The sequence below is a fragment of the Pristiophorus japonicus genome, chromosome 8 (assembly GCF_044704955.1).
Source record: "Pristiophorus japonicus isolate sPriJap1 chromosome 8, sPriJap1.hap1, whole genome shotgun sequence".
Lineage (NCBI taxonomy): Eukaryota > Metazoa > Chordata > Chondrichthyes > Pristiophoridae > Pristiophorus > Pristiophorus japonicus.
Window position 1 is genome coordinate 98,406,194 of NC_091984.1, and position 27,484 is coordinate 98,433,677.

Sequence of the window (27,484 nt, forward strand, 5' to 3'; positions counted from 1 at the left end):
ATACAGCACTGAAACAGGCCATTCAGCCCAACTAGTCCATGCCGGCATTTATGCTCCACTCGAGCCTTCTCCCATCTTTTCTCATCTAACTTATCAGCATAACCTTCTATTCCCTTCTCTCTCATATGCTGATCTAACCACCCCGTAAGTGCATCTCTACTATTCACTTCAACCAATCCCTGTGGTAGCGAGTTCCACATTCTCACCACTGTCTGGGTAAAGAAGTTTCTTCTGAATTCCCTATTTGATTTCTTGGTGATTATCTTTTATTGATAGCCTCTAGTTACGCTCTTCCTTACAAGTGAAAACATTCTCTCTGTTTCTACTCTATCAAAACCTTTCATAATTTTAAAGACCTCTATTAGGTCACCCCTCAACCTTCTCTTTTCAAGAGAAAAGAGACTCAACTCAGCCTGTTCATCCTTTCCGGTTAGGTATATCTCCGAATTTCTAGTATCATCCTTGTAAAACTTCGCTGCACCCTTTCCAGTGCCTCTATATCCTTTTTATAATGTGGTGACCAGAATTGTACCCAGTACTTCAAGTGTGGTCTAATCAAAGTTCTTTACAAGTTTAGCATACCTTCACTACTTTTCAAGTCTATCCCTCTACATATAAACCCCAGTGCTTGGTTTGCTTTTTTAAAAAAAAATGAGCTTGTTAACCTGTGCCACTACTTTTAGTGATTTGTGTACTTGTACTGAGACCCTTTGCTCCTCTACCCCACCTAGACTCACATTCTCCAAGTAATATGTGACCTCCCTATTCTTTGTACCAAAATGTAATACCTCACATTTATTTGTGTTGAACTTCATTTAACAACCATTCTGCATTATTAATGTCGTCCTGTAATTTGTTGCAGTTCTCTTCAGTAGTGACTATCCCCCAAATTTGGTGTCATCTGCAAATTTAGAAATTGTGTTTTTGATTCCAAAGTCTAAATCGTTAATATAAATTGTGAACAACAGTGGTCCCACCATTGATCCTTGTGGAACATCACTTCCCATCTTCTGCCACTCTGAATAACTACCTTTTACCTCTACTCTCTGCTTTCTGTCTTGAAGCCAGCTAGCTATCCATTCTTCTATTTGTCCCCTGACTCTGCATTCTCTGACCTTATTCATTAGTCTATTATGTGGTACCTTATCGAAGGCCTTCTGAAAATTTAGATAAATCACATCAACTGCATTACCCTTGTCTAGTCTCTCTATTACCTCTTCAAAAATTCAAAGAGTTTGGTCAAATAAGTCTTTCCCTTTTGAAATCCATGCTGACTATTCATTATTATATTTTTGGTTTCTAGATGTGCTTCTATTTTCTCCCTTAGTAGGGATTCCATTAAGCGCAAGATTTTCCATCTATTAATGCCAATGGATGGACAATCATGTGGGCCATGAATTGGGCACATTGCAGCTGAATTCCTAATAATGCACTGCTGTTGCATAAAACCCTGTGCCAGGATCATATTTAATCCATATATTGGGCATTACAGTAATTGTGAGAGTGTATAGTAATGTTGACTGATGAGTTGTCTTGTGAAGCATTTTAATCACACTGCATTAATACATAAAGTGCAGTTCAAGTGTAGTTTGAATCAGTGAGGACAGATTGAATTGTGATAAGCAGTGTCAGATCAGTTTGAGGAAGTAGCTTCACACTGGCTGTAGAGTAAATGCAAACTAAGCTCAACAATCCCAGGAGGTCCCTTAGACCGCCTTTATGTTTTTAATGTCACTAAAGAGTAGATAGGGTAGTTAGTTCTTTGTTAGTATAAAAACATTTGATGACACCTTGCTTAATTAGAATAGCTGACAGTTTAACTCGAAGCTGCTGACTCACTCCACTCATAAGCAGGTTCTTGTGTAAAACCAATATCTATAATATAAAAGCATCATGAGTACTTATGCTGAGCATTTGCACGATATTGATTTATAATTCTGGTAGAAATATTATAAAAGTAGAATAGAGTTTGAGTCAATATAGTTTCTCTCTACATAAGTGGGGATTTTAGTGCACCTGAGCGTTCACTATTCTCAACACTTCACCGTTGTGAAGGACATGAATGGCATCAGTCTGTGCCAGTGGTCGTCCATCCTTAATCCAGGTCAGTTTGGGAGTTGGGATGCCAGTGGCAACACAGAGAAGTTCAAGGGGATTGTTCACAACTACAGAGGCTTCCTCTGTGAAATCGGAGCCATTGATACGAGGTGGATCTGCAATGAGAAGACAAAAAGATAAATCTCATTAGTTTTCTCTTTATTCAGGAGTGACCTGAACTAAGTGACCCAAAGGAAGGAAAACATGTGGGAAATAAATGACCAAATCTAATTAGGTTCACATTGAAAATAGATAAAGAAAAGGAGTTAAAGGTTTTGGACTAGAAAATAAACTAATTTCACAGTGTAGGGCAATCGCTGGTCACAAGCTTACTTGTTGTTGTCACTATTTTTGATCATGCTTTAGTGTCAAAATTTACCATTCTACGTCATTATTTTCCACTCAATGTTGCTATGTCAGCTGTAATGATGTACTTGCAAGCTCTGGCCATTGGGATTGCTCTGTGGAATAAGTTTATGGGTCTCTTTCCCAAGCGCCATCTTGTGTATATTTAAAAGAACGTATATCCCTCAACTGACCATGGACAATTCACTAGTTTTTTTCTCCATTCCTGATGGTGGGACATTTTCAACTTACCCAGCACTTTCAAATTGAAGTGTTTGTTGACCTCCCCAGCTTCATTGGCTGCTACGCAGGTGTATTTTCCAGAATCTTTCACCTTAGCTGCGGAAATCTGCAGCAGCATTCCCTGGTTTCTAACCGTCATGTGAGGGCCTAGTGTGAGAGGCTGTGATTCTTTAAGCCAGGCTAGTGTTGGAGTTGGAGTTCCATCAGTGATGCACGTTAGGGAAGCTGAATTTCCCTTTACTACAGTAAGGTCTTCCGTGCCACCAGCTTCATCCAGCCTTGGAGGGACTATGGGGGAAAAAGAAAGCTCAGTTAAGGCACTGTAAAGTAATGCATCATTTGATCAAACTCAGTTCATACTGAATGTGTACTCTACTTGAAAGATTTCCTCTGCTTGTTGTTTGTAACAAAATCGTAAACATACATTCACAGATACACTACAAATCAGGGCAAATTTTCCCTCTTGTGTCATATTCAACCTTTACATATCCGTTCCCCCCACCCCCCCCAACTAAACAAAGTCCTAAGACGCATGACAACCAACCTGTGAAACTCAAAGAAAAATCATTGCTCAGTATCAAAATCTTAGTTCAAAAATGCTATGAGTCAAGATGGTGGCTCAAGGATCATGAGGGTTCGGCAGAGACAGGAGTTGGAGATGGGGCTCAGGAGTCAGGCGAATGGGCGACAAGGGGATGGAGATCGTGGATTCTCATCGGAAGACCCAAGGGGGAAGGGGGAAGGAAAGTTCTTGCTTTAGATCATGGAATACTTCAACACCAGTGACTATTGAGGTAGGGACTAGAAAAGCAATAGCGAAAGACTGCTTCCACCAGGGGGCCTCATGCTGCTCATCTTTAGAGCAGTGTTATATTGCAACCTCTCTGTCACTGAAGCAGAAGATGGTGTGCAGTGATGCTGAAGTTGCAGTATAAACACACCCAAAGTTAACACTTTTTAAACTCCATATGATTTTAAGTACATAGATACCACAGACAGTGTGGAAATGTTGTAATGCACATTTCCCTGCTCGTAAACTCACCATAGACGATTAAGTTGTAATGCTTGTTGTCCACACCGGCTCGATTAGAAGCTACGCAAGTGTATGTGCCAGCATCCGACACCTGTGCCCGCACAATTCTGTAACAGAGTAACAAATAAGGGCCACAAACTTATAGGGTGGTAGGGTTATTGTTTAATCTGATTCAATGGGCCCAAGTTTCCACACGATAAAAAACGGGCGCCCATCCGAGCTGGGCGCCCGTTTTTCGCGACTAAAACGGCGCCTAAAAAAAAAAATCGCGATTCTGGAGCGCCCTGCAGCTCCTTGTCTGCCTGGCGCGGCGCCCAGGGGGGGCGGAGCCTACACTCGCGCCGATTTTGTAAGTGGGAGGGGGTGGGTACTATTTAAATTAGTTTTTTTCCTGCCGGCAACGCTGCGCGTGCGCGTTGGAGCGTTCGCGCACGCGCAGTGTGAAAAAAACATTGGCACTCGGCCATTTTTGTAGTTCTTTGTAGCTGTTTAATTTTTTAACATTTTTTTAATAAAAGCACATTGCCATCAGCACATCAGCACTTGCAGCCTTCTCACTGTCTCCTTCCTTCCCCCGCGGGAAGAACGAGCGCCTCCCCCCCCCCCCGCGGGAAAGAACGGGCGCCTCCTCTCCCCCCCCCCTCCCCGCGGGAAGAACGGGCGCCTCCCCCCCCCGCGGGAAGAACGGGCGCCTCCTCTCTCCCCCCCCCCCACAGCGGGAAGAACGGGCACCTCCTACCCCCCCCCGTGGGAAAGAACGGGCGCCTCCTCTTCCCCCCCCCCCCCCGTGGGAAGAACGGGCGCCTTCCCCCCCGCGGGAAAGAACTGGCGCCTCCTCCCCCCCCCCGCGGGAAGAACGGGTGCCTCCCCCCCCCCCCCCCCGCGGGAAAGAACGGGCGCCTCCTCTCCCCTCTCTCCCCGGCGGGAAGAACGGGCGCCTCAGGCTGACTGCAGAATTCTCCGTGCCTGAAGCACTTTCACACAGGTAGGAAGATGGTTTATTTAATCTTTTCTTTGCTTATAAATGTTTATTCAGGTTGGATTTATTTGTATAATATTTGTAGAAGTATAAATAAGGATTTATTGTAGAATTTAATGACTTCCCTTCCCCCCCCCTCGTTCTGGACGCCTAATTTGTAACCTGCGCCTGATTTTTTAATGTGTAGAACAGGTTTTTTCAGTTCTACAAAAATCTTCACTTGTTCCATTCTAAGTTAGTTTGGAATACGTTTTCACTGTGGAAACTTTGAAATCAGGCGTCAGTGGCCGGACACGCCCCCTTTTGAAGAAAAAATTCTGTTCCAAAGTAGAACTGTTCTACCTGACTAGAACTGCAGAAAAAAAAATGTAGAGAATTGCGATTTCTAAGATAGTCCGTTCTCCACCAGTTGCTCCTAAAAATCAGGCGCAAATCATGTGGAAATTTGGGCCCATTGTGTTTAGAATTTTGGCTACTCTTCAAGTACAACATTAATACTGGCAACTCAACTTGCGTGGACAGAAGTGATGTGGCTCTTCCAATGACTGAGTAGGTAAATACATCTCTCGTTGTGTGGTACTGCATGGAGGCAGCTCACTGGGAATGCTTAGCCTTTTTGCAAGTTCATTTATTTAGCAATCTCCTAGACGGAATCAGTATAGCGATTGTTCTGAAATCTCCAGTTAGACATCTTTACTTTATGGACAAACAATAATGAAGTTGCCCTCATCTGCCCCAATTTGGAATATCTGTCATTTAAATTCATTATTTAAAAAGAAATAACTGCTGAAAATGTAAAATAAAATCAAAACTAGAAACACAGATCTGTCAACATCTGAAGAGAGAAACGATCAGTTAATATTCAGACCTGGACTTTTTGTCAGAGTAGATCTCTCTCAAATGTTACCGGTATTTTCTCTTTCAGGTGCTGCCAACGTTACATATCTTTTCAGCATTTTCCATTTTTATTTTAAATTCTATATTTATTCTTTTTAGTTATGATGGAGAACAAAAAAACATTTGTAAATGCTAAATGACATTTCAATTGAGTAAAATGGGCTTACCATTACTATTGTCTCATGAGTTAACTCCCAACTGCATCATATTCATTTACTAATTCTTTACATGTCTCTATAACCCTTCCTCCTCCCTGTATCCTCATTGTGTTAATCAAGTCTCATTACATATCTCCAACTCAACCTTTCTCAATCTTTCCAGCCTCCTACATGGTTTTAAAAATCAACTCAAGCTTGCATAACCTAACCACTACCTCTTAATTTACCTCGTCTTCTCTCTGACTGCCTTGAACCTTGATGGGCCTTGGCCCTTCAGTTAGTTTTCTGAATTAAAAAAAAACACAATGTGCTGGAAAACTAACCTCAGAACCTGTCCAGCAGAGAGCAGCCTGATCTGAGAGGAAATGGGTAGGGGAAGTCCATTCTTTAACCAGTTCAGCTGTGGAGGAGGGGAGCCTGTAGCCATACACTCAATGTTAACAGAATTGTCCAATATAGTTGTGAGTTCGTGATTGCCCTTCGGATTACTGTGAATGGCTGGTGGAACTAAAACACAAATAATAGATGTTGACATTATTAGTAAATGTTTGTGACTTACCATTTTACGTATAGTAGATGAATTAGAAACCATAAAGGCACGATAAGATTAGTGCAATCTGAAAGTCTCTTTTCCAGAACTTTGGAAACCTTAATATTTAATCCAATAAATGCTACAAAACCATATAAAATGTTACAAAACAATTTAAAATAGTAACTGTCATGTATGTAACCTTCATGTAACAACACTGCATACTGTATACCCTAAGAAATTGCACACCTTGACCACAGGGAGTGAACTTGTGGGAGACACTCCTCACCTGGTCATCCAGGTATATAAAGGGAGGTCCCACGCAGGGTCATCACTTCTTGATCCTGTGAATAAAGGTTAGGGTCAAGAGTGACCTTGTCTGCAGAATGTGCCTCGTGTGAATTTATAGTAGTGTGTAAGGACATAACATTTGGCGACGAGAAATGGGAATCAACGAGAATGGCCACCGGTAGCACAGAGAAACGGTACTGTGTTGGTGAGGACTGGGACGATTTTGTTGAGAGGCTCCAGCAGAGTTTTGTCACGAAGGACTGGCTGGGATAGGCAGCGGCTGACAAGCGAAAGGCGCATCTACTGACCAGCTGTGGACCTAAGACATACGCGCTGATGAAAGACCTGCTCGCACCCGAGAAGCCGGCGGACAAAACCTTCGAGGAGCTCAGCAAATTGATCGGTGAGCACCTCAAACCAGCGAGCAGTATACACATGGCCCGACACCGATTCTATACACACCGACGTCGGGAAGGACAGAGCATACCGGACTTCGTTGCGGACCTTAGGCGCTTGGCCAGCCTCTGTAAGTTCACAGACGCCTGCAGGGGGGAGATGTTACGTGATTTCTTCATTGAGGGCATTGGGCATGCCGGGATTTTCAGAAAGCTAATTGAGACCAAGGACTTGACCTTGGAAGCGGCGGCGTTGATGGCTCAGACCTTCATGGCGAGGGAGGAGGAAACCAAGATAATATACGCGCGCAACTCTGCTCCCAACGTGGCGATGGAGCAGGGAGTTAACATTGTAAACGCGACTCAGAACCCCGCAGGTAGGCAAGGGCAATTCGACACCACCCAGACAGTAACAGACTCTATAGTGGGTCCTCAACAGAGACAATGGCAGGTTGAACGGACATTTACACCATCACAAGGGACAATACATCCTGGAATGGGGCCAAAGACACCCACTAACAGAGTGCTCAAAAGTAATCAAAGAGACAATCAGAGCGGAATGCCTGGTAACAGCTCTTTTGTTTCACAACAATCTCAGCTCATGCTGGAGGTGCGGGGGCAGACATGCTGCAAAAACCTGCAGGTTCCAACAATTCATCTGTAGAAATTGTAACTTCAGTGGACATTTAGCCAGAATGTGCAGGAAGCCCGCAGCGAGGTTAATTTACGAGGCAGATGAACCAGAAGAGGGGTCTGCAAGGCAGGGTGATGCTTGGGACACAGCAATGGACGCTGAAGTTCAGCGGGTTCAGGTGGCAAACATCCACAGCTCATACACAAAAACGCCACCCATGATGATCAAAGTCCTATTAAACGGCATCCCGATACGCATGGAGCTGGACACAGGAGCCAGCCAGTCACTTATGAGTGTCCAACAATTCGAGAAATTATGGCCACTCAGAGCTAGCAGACCCAAACTAGAACGCATTGACATGCAATTACGGACGTACACCAAAGAGATCATCCCAGTGCTAGGCAGTGCAATGTTGGTGGTCACACATAATGGATCAGAGAACCGGCTGCCACTCTGAATTGTCCCGGGAAATGGTTCCGTGCTTTTGGGGAGGAGCTGGCTAGCAGAGATGAACTGGAAATGGGGGGATGTGCACGCCATTTCATCTGTGGAGCGAAGTTCATGCTCACAGGCCCTACAGAAATTTGAGTCACTATTTTAACCTGGTGTTGGGACTTTCACAGGTACCAAAGTTGTGATACGCATCATCCCGGACGCCAGACCAGTGCACCATAAAGCCAGAGCTGTGCCGTATGTGATGCCGGAGAAAATTGAGAGTGAGTTGGACAGGTTGCTAAGAGAGGGCATAATTCCGCCCGTTGAATTCAGCGACTGGGCAAGCCCCATCGTCCCTGTCCTAAAAACGGATGGCTCAGTCAGGATCTGTGGCGACTACAAGGTCACTATCAATCGAGTTTCACTACAAGACCAATACCCACTTCCGAGAGCGGAGGATCTTTTTGCCACGCTGGCAGAAGGCAAGTTGTTCACCAAGTTGGACCTCACTTCAGCCTACATGACCCAGGAACTGGCCGAAGAATCCAAGCTACTGACCACCATCACCACGCACAAGGGGCTGTTTGTCTACAACAGGTGTCCGTTTGGCATTCGTTCAGCAGCCGCTATCTTTCAAAGGAACATGGAAAGCCTGCTCAAATCCATCCCTGGAACAATTGTATTTCAGGACGACATTCTTATCACGGGTCGAGACACCGAGGAACACCTCCACGTCCTGGAGGAGGTGCTACGCCAACTGGACCGGGTAGGCCTGCGACTAAAGAAGTCCAAGTGTGTGTTTTTGGCCCCAGAGGTCGAGTTTTTGGGCAGGAGGGTTGCCGCAGACGGGATCCGGCCTACCGAATCCAAAACGGAGGCGATTCGTCGTGCACCCAGGCCCGGCAACATATCGGAGTTGTGTTCATTTTTGGGACTCTTGAACTATTTCGGGGACTTTCTGTCGAACTTAAGCACATTGTTGGAGCCGCTACACGTGCTCCTGCGTAAGGGTTGCAATTGGTTTTGGGGGGACTGTCAGGAACGGGCGTTCAATCGGGCGTGGAAACTGCTTTGTTCTAATAAGCTGTTGACCCTGTACAACCCCTGTAAGAAATTTGTTTTGACATGTGATGCATTATCCTATGGGATTGGGTGCGTGTTGCAGCAGAGTAATGATGAGGGCCAACTCCAACCTGTGGCTTATGCCTCCAGGTCACTCTCCCAAGCAGAAAGGGATGGTTGAAAAGGAAGCACTTGCATGTGTCTACGGGGTTAAAAAGATGCACGTACCTTTTTGGCAGAAGGTTCGAGTTAGAAATGGACCACAAGCCATTAACATCCCTGTTGTCAGACAGCAAACTGTCAATGCCAATGCGTCAGCTCGCATACAGCGATGGGCTCTCACGTTGGCTGGCTGCGTATGACTACACCATACGGCACCGGCCAGGCACCGTAAATTGCGCTGATGCGCTCAGCAGGCTTCCACTGGCCACCACTGAGGGGGCAGCGGAGCAAAGCGCTGAGATGGTCATGGATGTCGATGCTTTTGACAGCGCAGGCTCCCCCATCACAGCCCGCCAGATCAAAATCTGGACCAACAGAGATCCCCTCCTATCCTTGATTAAGAAATGTGTCCTGACTGGGGATTGGGCGCCCGCACACAGAGCATGCCCTGAGGAGGTCAGACCGTTTCACAGACGGATGGATGAACTCTCCATCCAAGCCAACTGCCTACTATGGGGCAGCCGGGTAGTCATGCCCCAGAAGGGAAGGGAAGCATTCATCAGGGATACTCCACAGCGAGCACCCAGGCATCGTGCTGATGAAGGCTATTGCCCGGTCACATGTATGGTGGCCGGAAATTGACTCAGACCTGGAACACTGTGTTCGCAGGTGCACGACATGTGCCCAGCTGGGCAATGCCCCAAGGGAGGCCCCACTCAGCCCGTGGCCCTGGCCCACCAGGCCATGGTCATGCATTCACGTAGAGTATGCGGGCCCGTTCATGGGAAAAATGTTCCTCATTGTTGTTGATGCGTACTCGAAATGGATCGAGTGCATCATATTGAATTCGTGCACGACATCCACCACTGTGGAGAGTCTGTGTGCGATCTTTGCGACCCACGGCTTGCCGGACATCCTAGTTAGCAACAACGGCCCGTGTTTCACTAGCTATGAATTCCGGGAGTTCATGTCGGGTAATGGCATCAAACATGTCAGGACAGCACCATTCAAGCCGGCTTCCAATGGCCAGGCGGAATGTGCGGTCCAAATCATAAAACAAGGCATGCTCCGGATTCAAGGACCCTCCCTTTCGCTCATGGGTGTCCCGCCCGCGGAACTACTCATGAAATGTACACTAAAAACTCAGCTGTCCCTCATTCATTCAGTCCTGTCAGACATTGTTGAGGGCAAGCGCCAGTCCCAAAATGAGTGCCATGACCATAACTCAAAGGGGAGATGTATAGAAATCGATGACCCTGTATTTGTTCTTAATCACGCTTTGGGGCAAAGGTGGCTTGAGGGTACTGTAATTGGCAGAGAGGGGAATAGGGTCATAGTGGTCAGACTTAACAATGGACAGATAGGCCGCAAGCATCTGGACCAAGTAAAAAAAAGGTTCAGCACGGACACTGAGGGACCTGAGGAAGATCATGAGATGCTGCCCACACCACTGCCAGTGAATGAGCAACAAGAACTTTCAGCAACATGCACAGTCCCTGCGGCCAGCCCGGAAGAACCGGAATCACCACAGAGGACAGAGACGCATGCCAAGGCTCAACAACCAGAGCCCCAACTGCGGCGCTCCACGAGAGAGCGTCGACCACCCGAAAGACTTAATCTTTGACCCCACAAGACATTGGGGGGGAGGCGATGTCATGCAAGTAACTTTCAAGAAACTGTAACCTTCATGTAACAACACTGCATACTGTATACACCTAAGAAATGCACACTTTGACCACAGGGGGTGAACTTGTGGGAGACACTCCTCACCTGGTCATCCAGGTATACGCAAGGTCATCACTTCTTGGTCCTGTGAATAAAGGTTAGGGTCACAGAGTGACCTTGTCTGCAGAATGTGCTTCGTGTGAATTTATAGTAGTGTGTAAGGACACAACAGTAACCAAATACAATAGTTGATGATGTATTCTAAGGACACATTAACATTGTTATATACCATCAATTATAAAGTAAAATATAATAAAATAAGCCAGAAAATTTATTTTAAATCTTACATTTATTCGTTCTAATTGTCTTCCTTCCTCTCCTAAAGGTATTGATGCATGCTTAGGTTTGGTCCTGTGGGTGTTGGTGGCACGCTGGTGCATCACCCAAATGACCATTATTCGTGTGAGCTTAGTCAATTACTTTTGGCAGGCTGTTTGATTATGCCGGGCAGAAGAGGGGTTCACAACCGAACTTAATCCTGTTTACATGTACACTTTCCAGCAAAGGTCACTGAATGGCAATCAGAAATTTTTTTGAATCTTGGCTGAAATGTCAACTTGGCTCAGTTATTTGCCTCTGAGTGAGATTCAACCCCCAATTCAGTACTTGAGCACATAAACTTAGCTTGTAGTCAAGTGCAGTACTGGAATAGTACTGCATTGTTCAAGATGTTATTTTTCGAATGATTCTTTAAACAAATTTTGTCCGCTTATTCTTGTGGCTACGATTGACAGTATCCCTTTGCATTAGTCTTTTCAATGTCCTGGCAAAGGTGCCACCCTCAATCAAAACCGCCAACTGTTTGAGAGATCTTATGGTGTACAAAATGGCTGTCATTTTAGCCTACAATAACAGTCATTGCATTGTGTAAATATTTGGAGATGTTTATGAATGGTGCAATAAGGTGCTGTATAAATGGAAATGTTTCTTTTTATGATTTTTCACCTCTGTAGCCTGGGGACATTGAGGCTAATCATAGCATCTCAACTGCTGCCCTGGCTGAGATCAGCTAACTCAACTCAGACCAGGCATTGAACTTGGGGTCTTCCGAATGGCTCAGTCGGCACAACACATAATGCATTTCTCCACTTAGCTATCCGGGAATCGTCTACCCTCTGTTACTGCCATTTTTGTTCTATAATTAAAGCCAAGAGCAGTAGAGCTCCAGAGAAGTTTTGAGTTAGAAACATAGAAAAATAGAAATTTACAGCACAGAAGGAGGCCAGAGCTGCACGGTCCTTGGTCAACCACTCTAAAGGTTACATATAAACCTATGAAAAATGACGGAAAGGCAAAGAACACCCAGCCCAACCAGTCCGCCTCACACAACTGCGACACCCCTTATACTGAAACATTCTACACTCCACCCCAACCGGAGCCATGTGATCTCCTGGGAGAGGCAAAAACCAGATAAATACCCAGGCCAATTTAGGGAGAAAAAATCTGGGAAAATTCCTCTCCGACCCATCTAGGAGATCACCCTGGCCATATTCTATTCCCTGCATTACTTACCATTATATCTGCACCGTCCATCAAAAGGTCATCCAATCTAATCCCAATTACCAGCTCTAGGTCCATAACCCTGCGTCCTTCCAACCATCTCTTAAAAGTTGTGAGGGTTTCTGCATCCACCAATCTTCCAGGCAGCGAGTTCCAGATCCCCAGAACCCTTTCCATAAAGACGCCCCCACTCAAATCCTCTCTAAACCTTCCACCAACCACCTTAAAACTATGCTCCCTCATAATAGACCCCTCCACCAATGGAAATAGACCCTTAATATCCACTATGTCCAGGCCCCTCAATATTTTGTACACCTCAATAAGGTCTCCTCTCAACCTCCTCTGTTCCAATGAGAACACACCCAGCCTATCCAATCTATCCTCATAACTAAGATTCTCCATTCCAAGCAGCATCCTCGTAAATCTCCTCTGCACTCTCTCTAGTGCAATCACATCCTTCCTATAATACGGTGACCAGAACTACACGCAGTACTCCAGCTGTGGCCTAACTAAAGTATTATACAATTTAAGCATAACCTCCCTGCTCTTATATTCTATGCCTCGGCCAATAAAGGCAAGCATTCCGTATGCCTTCTTAACCACCTTATCCACCTGGCCTGCTACTTTCAGGGATCTGTGGACAAGCACTCTAAGGTCTCTTTGTTCATCTACACTATTAAGTGGCCTACCGCTTAATGTGTATACCCTATCCTTATTAGCCCTCCCAAAGTGCATCACCTCACACTTCTCTGAATTAAATTCCATTTGCACCTGACCAGTAGATATTCTCCTGCAGCCCATGACTTTCCTCTTCATTATCAACCACACAGCCAATTTTCGTGTCGTCTGCAAACTTCTTAATCATACTCCTTGTATTCAAATCTAAATCATTGATATATACCACAAAAAGCAAGGGACCCAGTACTGAGCCCTGCGGAAACCCACTGGAAACATCCTTCCAGTCACAAAAACATCCATTAATCATTACCCTTTGCTTCCTACCTCCAAGCCAATTTTGAATCCAACTTGCCACTTTGTCCTGTATCCCATGGGCTTTAACCTTCATGGCCGGCCTACTATGTGGGACCTTATCAAAAGCCTTGCTAAAGCCCATATATACTACATCGTACGCACTACCCTCATCGACCCTCTTGGTTACCTCCTCAAAAAATTCAATTAGGTTAGTCAAACACGATCTTCCCTTAACACATCTGTGCTAACTGTCCCTAATTAATCCTTGCCTTTCCAAATGCAGATTTATCCTGTCTTTCAGGATTTTTTCCAATAATTTTCCCACCACTGAGGTTAGGCTGACAGGCTTGTAATTACTCGGCCTATCCCTTTGTCCCTTCTTAAACAAGGGTACAATATTAGCAGTCCACCAATCCTCCGGCACCATGCCCAGATCCAAAGAGGACTGGAAAATGATGGTCAAGGCCTCTGCTATTTCCTCTTTTACTTTGCTCAGCAGCCTGTCTCACTATATTTATTTCATCCAGAATATCACACTCCTCCTTGATAGCAGTATCTGCATTACCCCTTTCCTTTGTGAAAACGGATGCAAAATATTCATTCAGAACCCTACCAACATCTTCCGCCTCCACACAAAGATTACCCTCATGGTCTCCAATAGGCTTTCTTTAGTTACCCTCTTACTCTTAATATATTTATAGAGGATCTTAGGGTTTTCCTTAATTTTACTGGCCAAGAATTTTTCGTGCTCTCTCTTAGCATTCCTAAAATCCTTTTTAATTTTGCCCCTTAACTTCCTATATTCCTCTAAAGATTCTAATGTATTTAGCTGTATGACATAAGCGTTCCTTTTTTTCTTAATCCTCCCCTGTAAGTCCCTAGACATCCAGGGAGCTCTAGAATTATTTTTCCCAGCCTTTTTCTTTAAGGACACATGTTTAGCCTGAGCCTTCTGGATCTCCTCCTTGAATGCCTCCCAGTGTTTCGACACCGATTTACCCACAAGTAGCCGTTTCCAGTCCACCATGGCCAAATCACTCCTTAACTTAGCAAAATTAGCTTTTCCCCAATTGGAAACTTTTATTCCAGGCCTAATCTTGTCCTTATACATAACCAACTTGAATCTGACTGAATTATGGTCACTGGCACCCAAGTGCTCTCCCACTAATACCCCTTCAACCTGCCCAGCTTCATTCCTCAAAACTAAATCCAAGACCGCCCCCTCTCATGTTGGGTTTGCTACGTACTGACTAAAAAAGTTCTCTTGAATGCATTTCAAGAACTCCGCCCCCTCAATACCCTTCACACTAAATTTGTCCCAATCAATATTTGGAGAATTGGCAGGCTAGTGGATTTTACTCACCATAAACGTTGAGGTTGAAAATCCGATCTTCCTCACCAGCAGAATTGGTGGCCACACAAGTGTATTTACCGATGTCCGCAGTCACTGTGCCGTTAATGTGGAAGGTGCTACCATCTGGACTCACTCTGACAGAATACAGCCACAAAAAATATATAAAGCCCAACAACATGTCTTTCTTCATTGAAGCAACCAGAGATATATTGTAGTAGACTACTGCAGAGGTTCTCCTGATCTCTCCCAGCAATACTGTGGTGGAAACCCCTGAGAAGCAGCATCAGCAGCTGTTCACATAATTTCTCTGGGGTTTCTGCCAGACTTGCAGCAGGAGATCAGGAGAATAGCCACAGGAATTATAGCCCACAATATTTTACAGAAAACTACCCTGGTCAAAATCTGTTGAAAAGCAACATTAAATGTACCTCGGGTACAAGTACCTCAGGTCCTTAAGGATTATATGAATATATCTGCAGCAACATTTTGGGTCTTTATCAGGAATAACAACTGCATTTATTTTACATTATACAATATGGATCAATAGAAATGTACAAACCATTTTTCCATCTAAACTGTGAGAGAAATTACCATCAGCTCTGGGCCCTGAATGTAAACCCGCCACGACCGATGGGATGAAAGTCATCCCATGTAAAATGAGTTTGACTAATATTACTTATTTACCAGTTGCCATCAATTCACAACACCAATTAAGCAATAGTTGACACCTTATTGACAGGCTTACTGAGACTGACAGCTGGTATGTGCAACAGAAATTTACACCACTACTGTGTGGTCTCTTGTGAGGTTGGTGTTGAGGTCAACCATTGGAGTAGATTAAAAGCAAGCTTTAGCTAATTCTGTGCCTCATAGTGGTATGTTTAATTGGGAATGCTCGGCGCTGCTCTGAGACTCAAAATGGAGACATGTCCACTCCATTTCAGAGCGCTGACATTTCTGACCAGGAGCGGGGGGAACATTTCTGATCAGAAGGGGTGACAGGAAATAAATAAATAGAAAGGAAAGAAAACAAGAGAGCTGCAAAATAAAGTCTGTACCTGGTGTGGGGGAAGTGGTCTGTTTATGGGAATTAAGAGATTATATTACAAGTTCAGACAAAAATTGCATGTGAAAGATTTTGACAACTTCCTCCATGACTTCAAAAGTTGCAAAAAAAGTTACCAATCCAAAGTTACCTTAATCGTTTATCATCAACGGCGGTAAGGGGTTTCCCATCTTTGAGCCACTGCACAGAAGGTCTGGGAATACCATCAGCAGCACAAATCAACTTCACATTTTCACCCAGTAGAACACTGACTTCGCTGGGCATCTCCGAACCAAATATATTAGGAGGGACTGTAACACATCAACATCCAGAATAACCATCATACAGAATAAGCCACCCATACAAAGAACTGTATGACCAGAAATAATGGCTTAGATTTTCCAGGGCTTATGATCATGTACGCGGCCGTAAGCGTTGGGCTTGTGTGAAAACCCAGAACTTGCGATCTGTAAAGTTTCAGCTTGACAGATCCATCACATCCCCGAGAAATCGATATTCACTGGCAGAGTTGGGTTATTTGCCCAACTACTGCACAGCGAATGCCCGTGAAACTCTAATGCCTGGTAAAACCAGGCGTAGGGCCTTCTTTTACTAGCATAAGTTTAACTAAGTATTAAAATTATTTAAAAAAATTATTTAAACATAAAAAAACCTTTATAATTAGTAATGGGTTATTTTTGGTCCCTTTAAAACATTTAAATTTATTTTTCAAAAAATTAAATTTTTGTGTTTAATTTAATTGTATTTTAATTAATTTTGAACATGTAATGATTTATTTTTATTTAACTGGTGTGTAATTGTGTTTTTTTTTTAGGGGATTCCTATTCATGCTTATGGGGACTTTGTACATAAATTGAATCCACATTAGCATAATGGGGATCACCCTTTTTGATTAGCTGGCCTGGCCCCTGTGATCCCAGGGGCGCTTGCGAACCCCGTGCGCCCCTGGGATATGAGGGCCTTTACGTAGGCGTACGCCTGCAGGTCCAGGAGTGCAAGTGTTCGAACTTCTGGGACCATCAGGTAGGCTTGTATTTTTCTTGCAGTTCGGAGGCATTAGCCCAGAGAAGCCTCCGACCTCAAAATCAAGCCCTTGAAAACCAAAATGTATAAAAATAGGATGGTTTTTAGAAACAGGAAAAGGCCATTATGCCGTACAAGTCTGTTGCATTTTGTTAGATCTCAATCTGTCCTACCTTGCTTCTTACCATATCGCTAAAGTACTTCTCTTTACAGGAATGCATCTAGTTGCCCCTTGGCCCCATTTATTCCGACTCTTCAGTAACCTTCTTTGATAATTTTTTACAGGTCTATTGCTTGTTGCTGGTCTGCTGGACTCTTCTTAACTTCTGGCTTTTGTCATCTAGTATTTGAGCCTTTCACGATAGTAGACCATTGGTCTACCTCAGCTGTCAATTCTCTTCATAATCTTGAAAACATACATTGTGGATATTTGACGTTTAGCCATTGACTGCAAACCTCATTCCACTCATGTTACATGCAATATCTGCATCGGTATGAGTCTTTTATCATACTTTGTTTACAACTGTGACTCCAAATGAATATGCGCTGACCTCAATAGTCTGCATTCTCCCTATTCATCATCACCATAGGCAGTCCCTCGAAATCGAGGACGACTTACTTCCACTCTGAAAGTGAGTTCTTAGGTGACGAAGCAGTCCAATACGGAATTACAGTCTCTGTCATAGGTGGGACAGACAGTCGTTGAAGGAAAAGATGGGTGGGAAGATTGGTTTGCTGCACGCTCCTTCCGCTGCCTGTGCTTGCTTTCTGCATGCTCTCGGCGATGAGACTCGAGATGCTCAGCGCCCTCCTGGATGCACTTCCTCCACTTAGGGCGGTCTTTGGCCAGAGACGCCCAAGTGTCGGTGGGAATGTTGCATTTTATCAAGGAGGCTTTGAGGGTGTCCTTAAAATGTTTCCTCTGCCCACCTGGGGCTCGCTTGCCGTAAGGAGTTCTGAGTAGAGCGCTTGCTTTGGGAGTCTTGTGTCAGGCATGCGAACAATGTGGCCCACCCAACGGAGCTGGTCAAGTGTGCTCTGTGCTTCGATGCTGGGGATGTTGGCCTGATCAAGGACGCTAACGTTGGTGCGTCTGTCTTCCCAGGCGATTTACAGGATCTTGCGGAGACATCGTTGGTGGTATGTCTCCAGCGATTTGAGGTGTCTATTGTATATGATCCCTATTATAATGCAAGAAGTCCCCTGTTTATAGACCGGGGATCCACCATATTTATTTCTGCTTTTCATAAAATTGTGAATGCGTTTGGGATATTAAATTTTAAATACACAGTTAAATGTGCAGCAGAATATTTTCTTACTGCCATTCCATGTTATCATGTTTACCAGTTTCTATTTAACCACTGATACTACTTATGTTAGAATAATTAGAGCATTTTAATTCAAGTTCTGAACTGCAATTTCTTTTTTGATTCCAGGGGGTGAAATTGTTCTTCGGGTGATAGCAAATCAGCACTTCATTTTATAGCTCATCTGATTTTCCTTCTGATTGATGGCTGCCGATACGTTATCACCCGGAGAACAATTTCACCTCCTCCTCCCAGCATGTAGTTATTACCTGTGAGGATCTTACTAATGATTTTTGAGGAGACAGTTTATTGCCTTTGCACTACAGCTACATTGCATGATTCCCCTTTTATACAGCTACAGAATTAACAATGCTTTCATTGATGGGATCTTTACTGTGTGAAAATACTACAACAGATGAAGAGCAGTAGCAAGAGAAGACTTGGGGGAGATGATTGAAAGCATGGTCAAAGAAGTAGGTTTTGAGTAGGATTTTGAAATGGAAGACAAGGTTACAAAGCAGACAATTAAAGATTAAGGTGAAGTGGAGAAGGCGGGAAGTTAAAGATCGGGCAGTGCATTTTGGCATTTAGGACGCAAGGTTGCAGAGGCAGGAAGCGGCAAGGCCAGGGAGGAATTTGAAAATAAGGACATGTATTTTGAACACAATGCATTGTTTGGGGAATGAATGGCAGTCAGTGAAGATGGAGGTGATAGAGGAGTGGCATAGTGCTGGCAGAATCATTTTGGATTATTTAAGTGTTTATGAAGATGGAGCTTGGGAGGCAAGTAAGAGCAGCATTGGCGAAGTTCAGCCTGGAGGTAATAAAGCATAGGTGAGGGTTTCAGCGGTGGTTGTGACGTAAGGGTGAAGGCAGTTGATGTTACAGAGATAGAGATAGCAGATTGTGGTGGTGAATGGGATATGGGGTTGAACAGGCAGGAGGTGAGTAAATGAAATTGGGGCAAGCGGGTGTGCGGAGCCAAACAGGATGACTTCAGTCTTGTGAATGTTAAATTAGAGAAAGCCATAATTATTATTTATTGTAACGTCTCTGTGTTTGTGTGTCATAGAATCATAGAAATTTATGACACAGAAGGAGGCCATTTGGCCCATCGTGTCAGTCATTCATAGATATCAACATAATTTAAAAATCTAGAGGCTTCAAGTTGTGAAGGTTGGATCTCTTATACACTGCTTTTTTGGACTTGTACAACTGGCTTTAACTTGCTCTTTTTGGTTATGCATGCAAACAAAACAAGTCGATTACCAATATAGCAACCAGATTGGTGCAACGATCTCTCAATATTCTTAAAGCAACAGTAATATTATTCTTAGCTCATACACACCTTGGATAGTCAGGATGTAGTTTTTCCGTGCCATTCCCTCCACATTTGATGCCACACAGGCGTAAGTACCGCTGTCTACCAGCTGCGAGCGAGCAATTTGCAGTTTGCTTCCTCCAGACAGAATGTGCATCTCCAAGGACTCGGCATTGGCTGAAATACAAGGAAACACAATAGAAAATTCTTTAACAAGTTCTTTTGTTAAAGTCTCTGTTATTCATTTTCTATGTCTTAGGAAAAAGGATTATTTGAAAAATGAATATTTAATAACTCGTATTTGTTGTATATTTATAATGAATTGCTGATCCTAGTAAGACCGATTATAGTTAAAGGAGAAGGAAACAACATCTGTATCCCCTCATTTGTTAGTCTTTAATAAAAACATATGCAATTAGTGATCTTATTAATGATTTAAATCCAACATATTTACATTATTTACTGGCGATACAGTGTGCAGAAAATCCAAACATACACCAGAAATATTTATAGTACATGCACACATACACAACCTGTACAAAGGCAACCAAGAAGCAAATAAAAGCTATTTTAAGGTTACAATTAGTTTGAAATGTGGTGTAACTAAGCATGTCATTCTGAAAGTTCAATTTACATAGAAACATAGAAAATAGGTGCAGGAGTAGGCCATTCGGCCCTTCGAGCCTGCACCACCATTCAATATCATGGCTGATCATTCAACCTCAGTACCCCTTTCCTGCTTTCTCTCCATACCCCTTGATCCCTTTGGCTCTAAAGGCCATATCTAACTCCCTTTTGAATATATCTAACAAACTGGCCTCAACAACTTTCTGCGGTAGAGAATTCCACAGGTTAACCACTCTGAGTGAAAAAGTTTCTCCTCATCTCGGTCCTAAATGGCCTACCCCTTATTCTTAGACTGTGACCCCTGGTTCTGGAACTCCCCAGCAATGGGAACATTCTTCCTGCCTCTAACCTGTCCAATCCCGTCAGAATTTTATCTATTATTATGAAATCCCCTCTCATTCTTCTAAACGCCAGTGGATACAAGCCCAGTTGATCCAGTCTCTCCTCATATGTCAGTCCTGCCATCCCAGGAATCAATCTGGCGAACCTTCATTGTACTCCCTCAATAGCAAGAATGTCCTTCCTCAGATTAGGGGACCAAAACTGAACACAATATTCCAGGTGTGGCCTCACCAAGGCTCTGTACAACTACAGTAAGACTTCCCTGCTCCTATGCTCAAATCCTCTAGCTATGAAGGCCAACATGCCATTTGCCTTCTTCACCGCCTGCTATACCTGCATGCCAAACTTCAATGACTGATGTACCATGACACCCAGGTCTCGTTGCACCTCCCCTTTTCCTAATCTGTCACCATTCAGATAATATTCTGTCTTCCTGTTTTTGCCACCAAAGTGGATAACCTCACATTTATCCACATTATACTGTATCTGCCATGCTTTTGCCCACTCACCTAACCTGTCCAAGTCACCCTGCAGTCTCTTAGCATCCTCCTCACAGCTCACACCGCCACCCAGCTTAGTTTCATCTGCAAACTTGGAGATATTACATTCAATTCCTTCATCTAAATCATTGATGTATATTGTAAATAGCTGGGGTCTCAGCACTGAGCCCTGCGGCACCCCACTGGTCACTGCCTGTCATTCTGAAAAGGACCTGTTTATTCCGAATCTCAGCTTCCTGTCTGCCAACCAGTTCTCTATCCACGTCAATACATTACCCCCAATACCATGTGCTTTAATTTTGCACGCTAATCTCTTGTGTGGGACCTTGTCAAAATACACCACATCCACTGGTTCTCCCTTGTCCACTCTACTAGTAACATCCTCAAAAAATTCTAGAAGATTTGTCAAGCATGATTTCCCTTTCATAAATCCATGCTGACTTGGAACAATCCTGTCACTTCTTTCCAAATGCGCTGCTATTTCATCCTTAATAATTGATTCCAATATTTTCCTCACCACCGATGTCAGGCTAACCGGTCTATAATTTCCCATTTTCTCTCTCCCTCCTTTTTTAAAAAGTGGTGTTACATTAGCTACCCTCCAGTCCATAGGAACTGATCTAGAGTCAATAGACTGTTGGTAAATGATCACCAATTCATCCACTATTTCTAGGGCTACTTCCTTAAGTACTCTGGGATGCAGCCTATCAGGCCCTGGGGATTTACTGGCCTTCAATCCCATCAATTTCGCGAACACAATTTCCTGACTAATAAGGATTTCCTTCAGTTCCTCCTTTTCGCTACACCCTCGAACCCCTAATATTTCCGGAAGGTTATTTGTGTCTTCCTTAGTGAAGACAGATCCAAAGTATTTATTCAATTGGTCTGCCATTTTCTTGTTCTCCATTATAAATTCACCTGATTCTGTCTGCAAAGGACCTAAGTTGGTCTTCATTAATTTTTTTCTCTTCACATATCTATAGAAACTTTTGCAGTCAGTTTTTATGTTCCCTGCAAGATTCCTCTCATATCTTATTTTCCCCCTCCTAATTAGGCCCTTTGTCCTCCTCTGCTGAATTCTAAATTTCTCCCAGTCCTCAGGTTTGCTGCTTTTTTTGGCCAATTTATATGCCTCTTCCTTGTAATATACAGGGTATACATTAAATATGTATATAAATATATGTATAAGTATTGTGCTGTCCAAACTAATTGTAGATTGTCAGCAGATTTATCCTGAAATGTTTGTTTATAAATAATTAAAACAATGCATTGACACTTTACCTGATTGTAACTTAAAATATGTATAGAGAGCAGTTTAGCTGTAACCCTCGATTAGGGATTATTTCCTTGCTAGCAACAATTATAGGGCCGAATTTTGCAGTCGGCAGCGAACAAACGGCACCAGCCGTTCATTACACTTGCACTTGCCACAGACTTTCTATGAGATTTTGCACTGAAATTTACTGTAATTTGAGAGCCATTTCAGCAAGGCGCCCTCCACATGGGAGCTGGAACCTGTATGAACAGGGCAAGTAACAATGTATCTCCTTAACCAATCAGATTGAAGAATCATTAATGAAGAGCGCAGAGTCTGAACCAGGAAGTGCCAGTTAGAATATTTAATTCAATGTCAAAACAGGTACAGGAAGCAAAACATAGAGAAAGAGAAAAGAGACAGAAATGAAAAGTAAAAAAAAGTTATATTGAAATTTTTTATTTTTTTTAAATCTCCAACAATAATTAAAATCTGAAGGAATGAGACTCCACACTTGTAAAAATTAATTTTGAGTGTGAGAGGTTGTTTGGCAGTAATTATCACGTCATTAAAAATGTACCTACATTGGAATGGACAAGCTCTAACTTTTTCTGGTGAGTTTAGTGGGCATATATCAAGTACAGCAACTGTTCCATATATTTGAATGCTGAGTTTCCCGGCGATATACAGGTAACTCGGGCAGCAACTTTCTGATTTTCTTGTTTAACTGCGCATGTACGGCCGCTGGAAGTTGCTGACGACTTACTCTTTAATAACGGTGAGCACCGTTAGCCTCAGCTTATTTCTACAGCAAAATCTGGCCTATTTCCTTTTGAGGACAGCTAGTGCAGCATCTGGGTTGGTAACCCTCCTGGATTGTCTGGGAGTCTCCAGGAATGGAAGATAAATCTCCCAGGCACTGTTGCTAGCAACCTGAGAAAAAGCAGAGCTTTGCACCTGTGGTTTGTGCCGGAGTATTCCCTTCACCTGCACATGGATGGACTCCCAATTCTCGGAACTTCTCATACAAAACCAGGAGTAAAGACACTCAATTACAGGGAACTCAATCTTTATAAGGTAAATTGGAATAAGATCTGAAAACTGTCACACGATCAAAGGTCACGTATCAAAGGTCATACGATTAACCCTTCAGTAATATGTCTAAACAGTCTGCACAAAGAACACCCAGAGCCAGGGTAAGAAAACAGAATGAACCTCTTTCTTCACAGGTGCAATGCAACTCACATAAGGTGACATGTCGGGCACCAAATGAATATCTGCCACTGAATCTGTGGCCTCAGTTGTGTCACTCGAGTATCAAGCAACCAACTATACAGCTAAGTGCAACCTCAATACTTAGTACAGCATTACAGCTGTAACTTCCAATATGAAATTAAACAACCATAGCAAACATTTTACTATTTACTTTACAGCTAAGATTTTTTTTTAATGCTAAAGAGTTCATTTGAATAAAATCTGCAGGTGCTAGGACATTTACTTGATTAACTGGAATTAAATAAGACCCCCTCCCGAAAGAAAGATGATGGATGGGAAAACCAAAAACCATTCTTCCTTGCTAGACATTGACATTTGTGCTGGTATTTCCAGTTGCACCACTAGAGGACATTACCTACCCAGCTTGATGGAGCAAAAATATCCTTTTTAGGTTTAGTCCAATGCCACAGAAGCAGTAGCTTACCAATGGTCCTCCCGTTCTTCAGCCAAGTTAACGTAGGTGGAGGAATGCCAGTAGCATCACATGCAAAAGTGACAGGGTTGCTAATGATCTCACTGATTTTTTCTTCTGCCAGGCCTTCAATAGTGGGCGGGACTGCAGGAGAAACAGAACAATTGAGTGATGCATAATCATAACTTCATGTTTTTCCTGGCAGGATAGTGAGGGCAACTTGAAGCTTTCAGTTTATCTGGCTGCAAAGGAAAATGGCCAAGATTTGCAATGCCATTTCCTCACATTGTGCACATTTAAGAAGAGGCACTTAACAAACATGTGACTGGCAATTCTTTTAGAAACATAGAAACATAGAAAAGAGGTGCAGGAGTGGGCCATTCGGCCCTTCGAGCCTGCATCACCATTCAATGAGTTCATGGCTGAACATGCAACTTCAGTACCCCATTCCTGCTTTCTCGCCATACCCCTTGATCCCCCTAGTAGTAAGGACCACATCTAACTCCTTTTTGAATATATTTAGTGAATTGTCCTCAACAACTTTCTGTGGTGGAGAATTCCACAGGTTCACCACGCTCTGGGTGAAGAAGTTTCTCCTCATCTCGGTCCTAAATGGCTTACCCCTTATCCTTAGACTGTGACCCTTGGTTCTGGACTTCCCCAACATTAATAAGAATATAAGAACATAAGAATTAGGAACAGGAGTAGGCCATCTAGCCCCTCGAGCCTACTCCGCCATTCAATAAGATCATGGCTGATCTGGCCGTGGACTCAGCTCCACTTACCCGCCCGCTCCCCATAACCCTTAATTCCCTTATTGGTTAAAAATCTATCTATCTGTGATTTGAATATATTCAATGAGCTAGCCTCAACTGCTTCTTTGGGCAGAGAATTCCACAGATTCACAACCCTCTGGGAGAAGAAATTCCTTCTCAACTCGGTTTTAAATTGGCTCCCCCGTATTTTGAGGCTGTGTCCCCTAGTTCTAGTCTCCCCGACCAGTGGAAACAACCTCTCTGCCTCTATCCTGTCTATCCCTTTCATTATTTTAAATGTTTCTATAAGATCACCCCTCATCCTTCTGAACTCCAACGAGTAAAAACCTAGTCTACTCAATCTGTCATCAAAAGGTAACCCCCTCATCTCCGGAATCAGCCGAGTGAATCGTCTGTATACCCCCTCCAAAGCTAGTATATCCTTCCTTAAGTAAGGTGACCAAAACTGCGATACAATTTGTAATTAGAGACATCACTTCATTACAGAAACATTATCCATCCATTCGTGAGCGACATCATCACAGTGAAAATGTGCATAGTGACAAAGACAATGCTCCTGATTCATCACTCTGCCACACAACTTTTTCCTCGCCTCACCTCAGTCTGCAAGTTTATCCACAATTCCCTGAAATACCTCACCCAAGTGGCCATACTTTGTTTGTGAATCTATATGGTGAGTGTCAGCAGGATATTCATCTATCATCACAATTAAGCTAAATTCTATCCTGGCACAATGCACACACACAACACACACTCCAGTAGGGGCATGAGCTGGTTTATTTTTACGCTGGTTAGCCTGGAGGCATTGAGGTCAATTACAGCCTTTTTCCTGCACGGGAACAGCTAAGGGAAGGAAGCAACCCAGAAGAGTGCGTCATTTTCTGCTCTGATGATGTGTTCTGGCAGGACTGACAATGCATTGTGCATTGTCAAAATGCAGAAGGAAAACTGCCAATGACTTTCTACTGACAATGATGTCCCTTTAAACACCACATTGTTACTCTTTATTAATTCCAAATGAAAGTGGATTAAGCTCAACATGCAGATTAATGAATCATCTTATTAAAGACTATGAATTGCTATGCATCTGGAATCAGCAGAGATACAAGAAGTATGCCCCAGGTCCTGGCACTGAGCCGTTTCCTTTTGTTTCTGTTTGAGATGCCAGAAATAACCCCAACGAATTCCAAAAGTTACCTCCAGATTTTTCGTATTTTGTTTTGCAGCTTGTTTCATAATTCTATTAAAATTCCGGTCTTGCCGGGTCCATACAAAGTGCGCACAGACCCAGTGAGGCCTCTCAATAGCCGGTTTTCAGGGCGCAATGTGCATGTGCCAAAAACGGGCTTTTCCGATCTGCCAAGATTTCTCTTGATAGATTCGCTGCATTCCTGGCAGAAGGACATTCGCGGGGGAAAGATTTGGCTATCGGCCCAACTCATGCCCAGCGAATGTCCTTCAAAGTTTTACGCCTGGTAAAAGCAGGCGCATAGCTTACTTTTAAAACATATAAAAATTAAATTTAAACACTCATTTTTATATTAAAAATCCTGTCCACTGAGGTAAGTTTATTTTTAACACTATTTAAACAAAAAAAATTCCAAAAATGTATTTTTTTCTAAAACAATTAGTTACATTTAATTTCAATTAATTTTAAATATGCGAGGTGTTTTATTTATTATGCTGTGTTTTTCTCATTGATAGTAATGGGAGCTCATACAAACAGAGCTCTCATTTTTACCAATGAGAATACTGTATTGGTTGTCCAGGCCCAGGTGACTCTAGCTTGTATGTACGTACCTCAAAGTCATCTCCGACCGGGATCCTACGTTCCTCTGGGACCACCAGGTACTTTCGTAGATTTATTTCAGATCGAAGACGTTCGTACGAAGGAAGCCTCCGACCGCAATTTCCCCCCCCCCCCCCCCATTATTTATAGCAGACATTTATATATATCTAAGTTTTACTGACATAATTTTAAAAATGTTACCATTTTAACAACAACTTACGTTTCTATAATGCTCCTCACTTTTAGAGCGACATCCGAGAGTGCATTATAGACTGTGACTAGAGTGAACACTGAGCAAGAGGGAAGAGAACGATTATCTATCAGCCTTAACTCATTGGTTGCACTCTCTCTTGAGTCAGAAGGTTGTAGGTTCATGCCACGCGGTGTCCACCGGTACGCTCGCGGCCTTCCGCGAGAGGTGGGCGCCGGAGGGACTGGAGTGCATCGTCACCCCTGGCAACCAAATTTTAATTTGATTTTATATGTTTTAAAGTTTAATTTGTTTCAATTGCCGGTTTTAGTGTCCCCCCTCCCCTTTTATAGGGGGCACTTGTAAAATATATGGTTTTAATGCCCCCCCCCAAAAAAATCACAAAAAAAACAAAAAACATTAAAAAAAATAAAGGGGCAGTTAAAAGTGTCTGGAGTGTCCCCCAGATCGGGGGGCACTTGATCTAATGTTTATTTTGTTCCCCCCCCCCCAAAAGAGTTGTAGGTTCATGCCCTACTCCAGAGATTTGAACACATAATCTACTGAGGGAGTGCTGCACTATTGGAGATGCTGTCCTTTGCATGAGATATGTCTGCCCTTTCAGGTGGATGTACTATGATATATTCGAAGAAGAGTAGTAGGATTCTCCTGGTGCCCTAGCCAATTTGCAAGCAAGGTGTCTATAACAGATTGTTGGGTCATGTCTCTCACTGCTGTTTGCGGGACCTTGCTGTGTGCAAATTGGTTTCCGCATTACCCTACAGTACAA

The 27,484-nt window shown here is 43.3% G+C and overlaps 1 protein-coding gene across 1 annotated transcript in view; it reads right to left on the bottom strand.

Annotated features, from left to right (window-relative positions):
- hmcn1 (hemicentin 1) overlaps positions 1-27,484 on the bottom strand; it is a 744,329-nt gene that overhangs the window by 144,771 nt on the left and 572,074 nt on the right. The window contains exons 62-69 of the mRNA XM_070887155.1: positions 23,952-24,083; positions 19,556-19,705; positions 16,008-16,167; positions 14,821-14,945; positions 6,076-6,259; positions 3,728-3,825; positions 2,695-2,973; positions 2,017-2,213 (exon numbers count right to left, since the gene is read on the bottom strand). Of these exons, the coding sequence (XP_070743256.1) occupies positions 2,017-2,213; positions 2,695-2,973; positions 3,728-3,825; positions 6,076-6,259; positions 14,821-14,945; positions 16,008-16,167; positions 19,556-19,705; positions 23,952-24,083 (1,325 nt within the window). The remainder of the gene's footprint in view (positions 1-2,016; positions 2,214-2,694; positions 2,974-3,727; positions 3,826-6,075; positions 6,260-14,820; positions 14,946-16,007; positions 16,168-19,555; positions 19,706-23,951; positions 24,084-27,484) is intronic.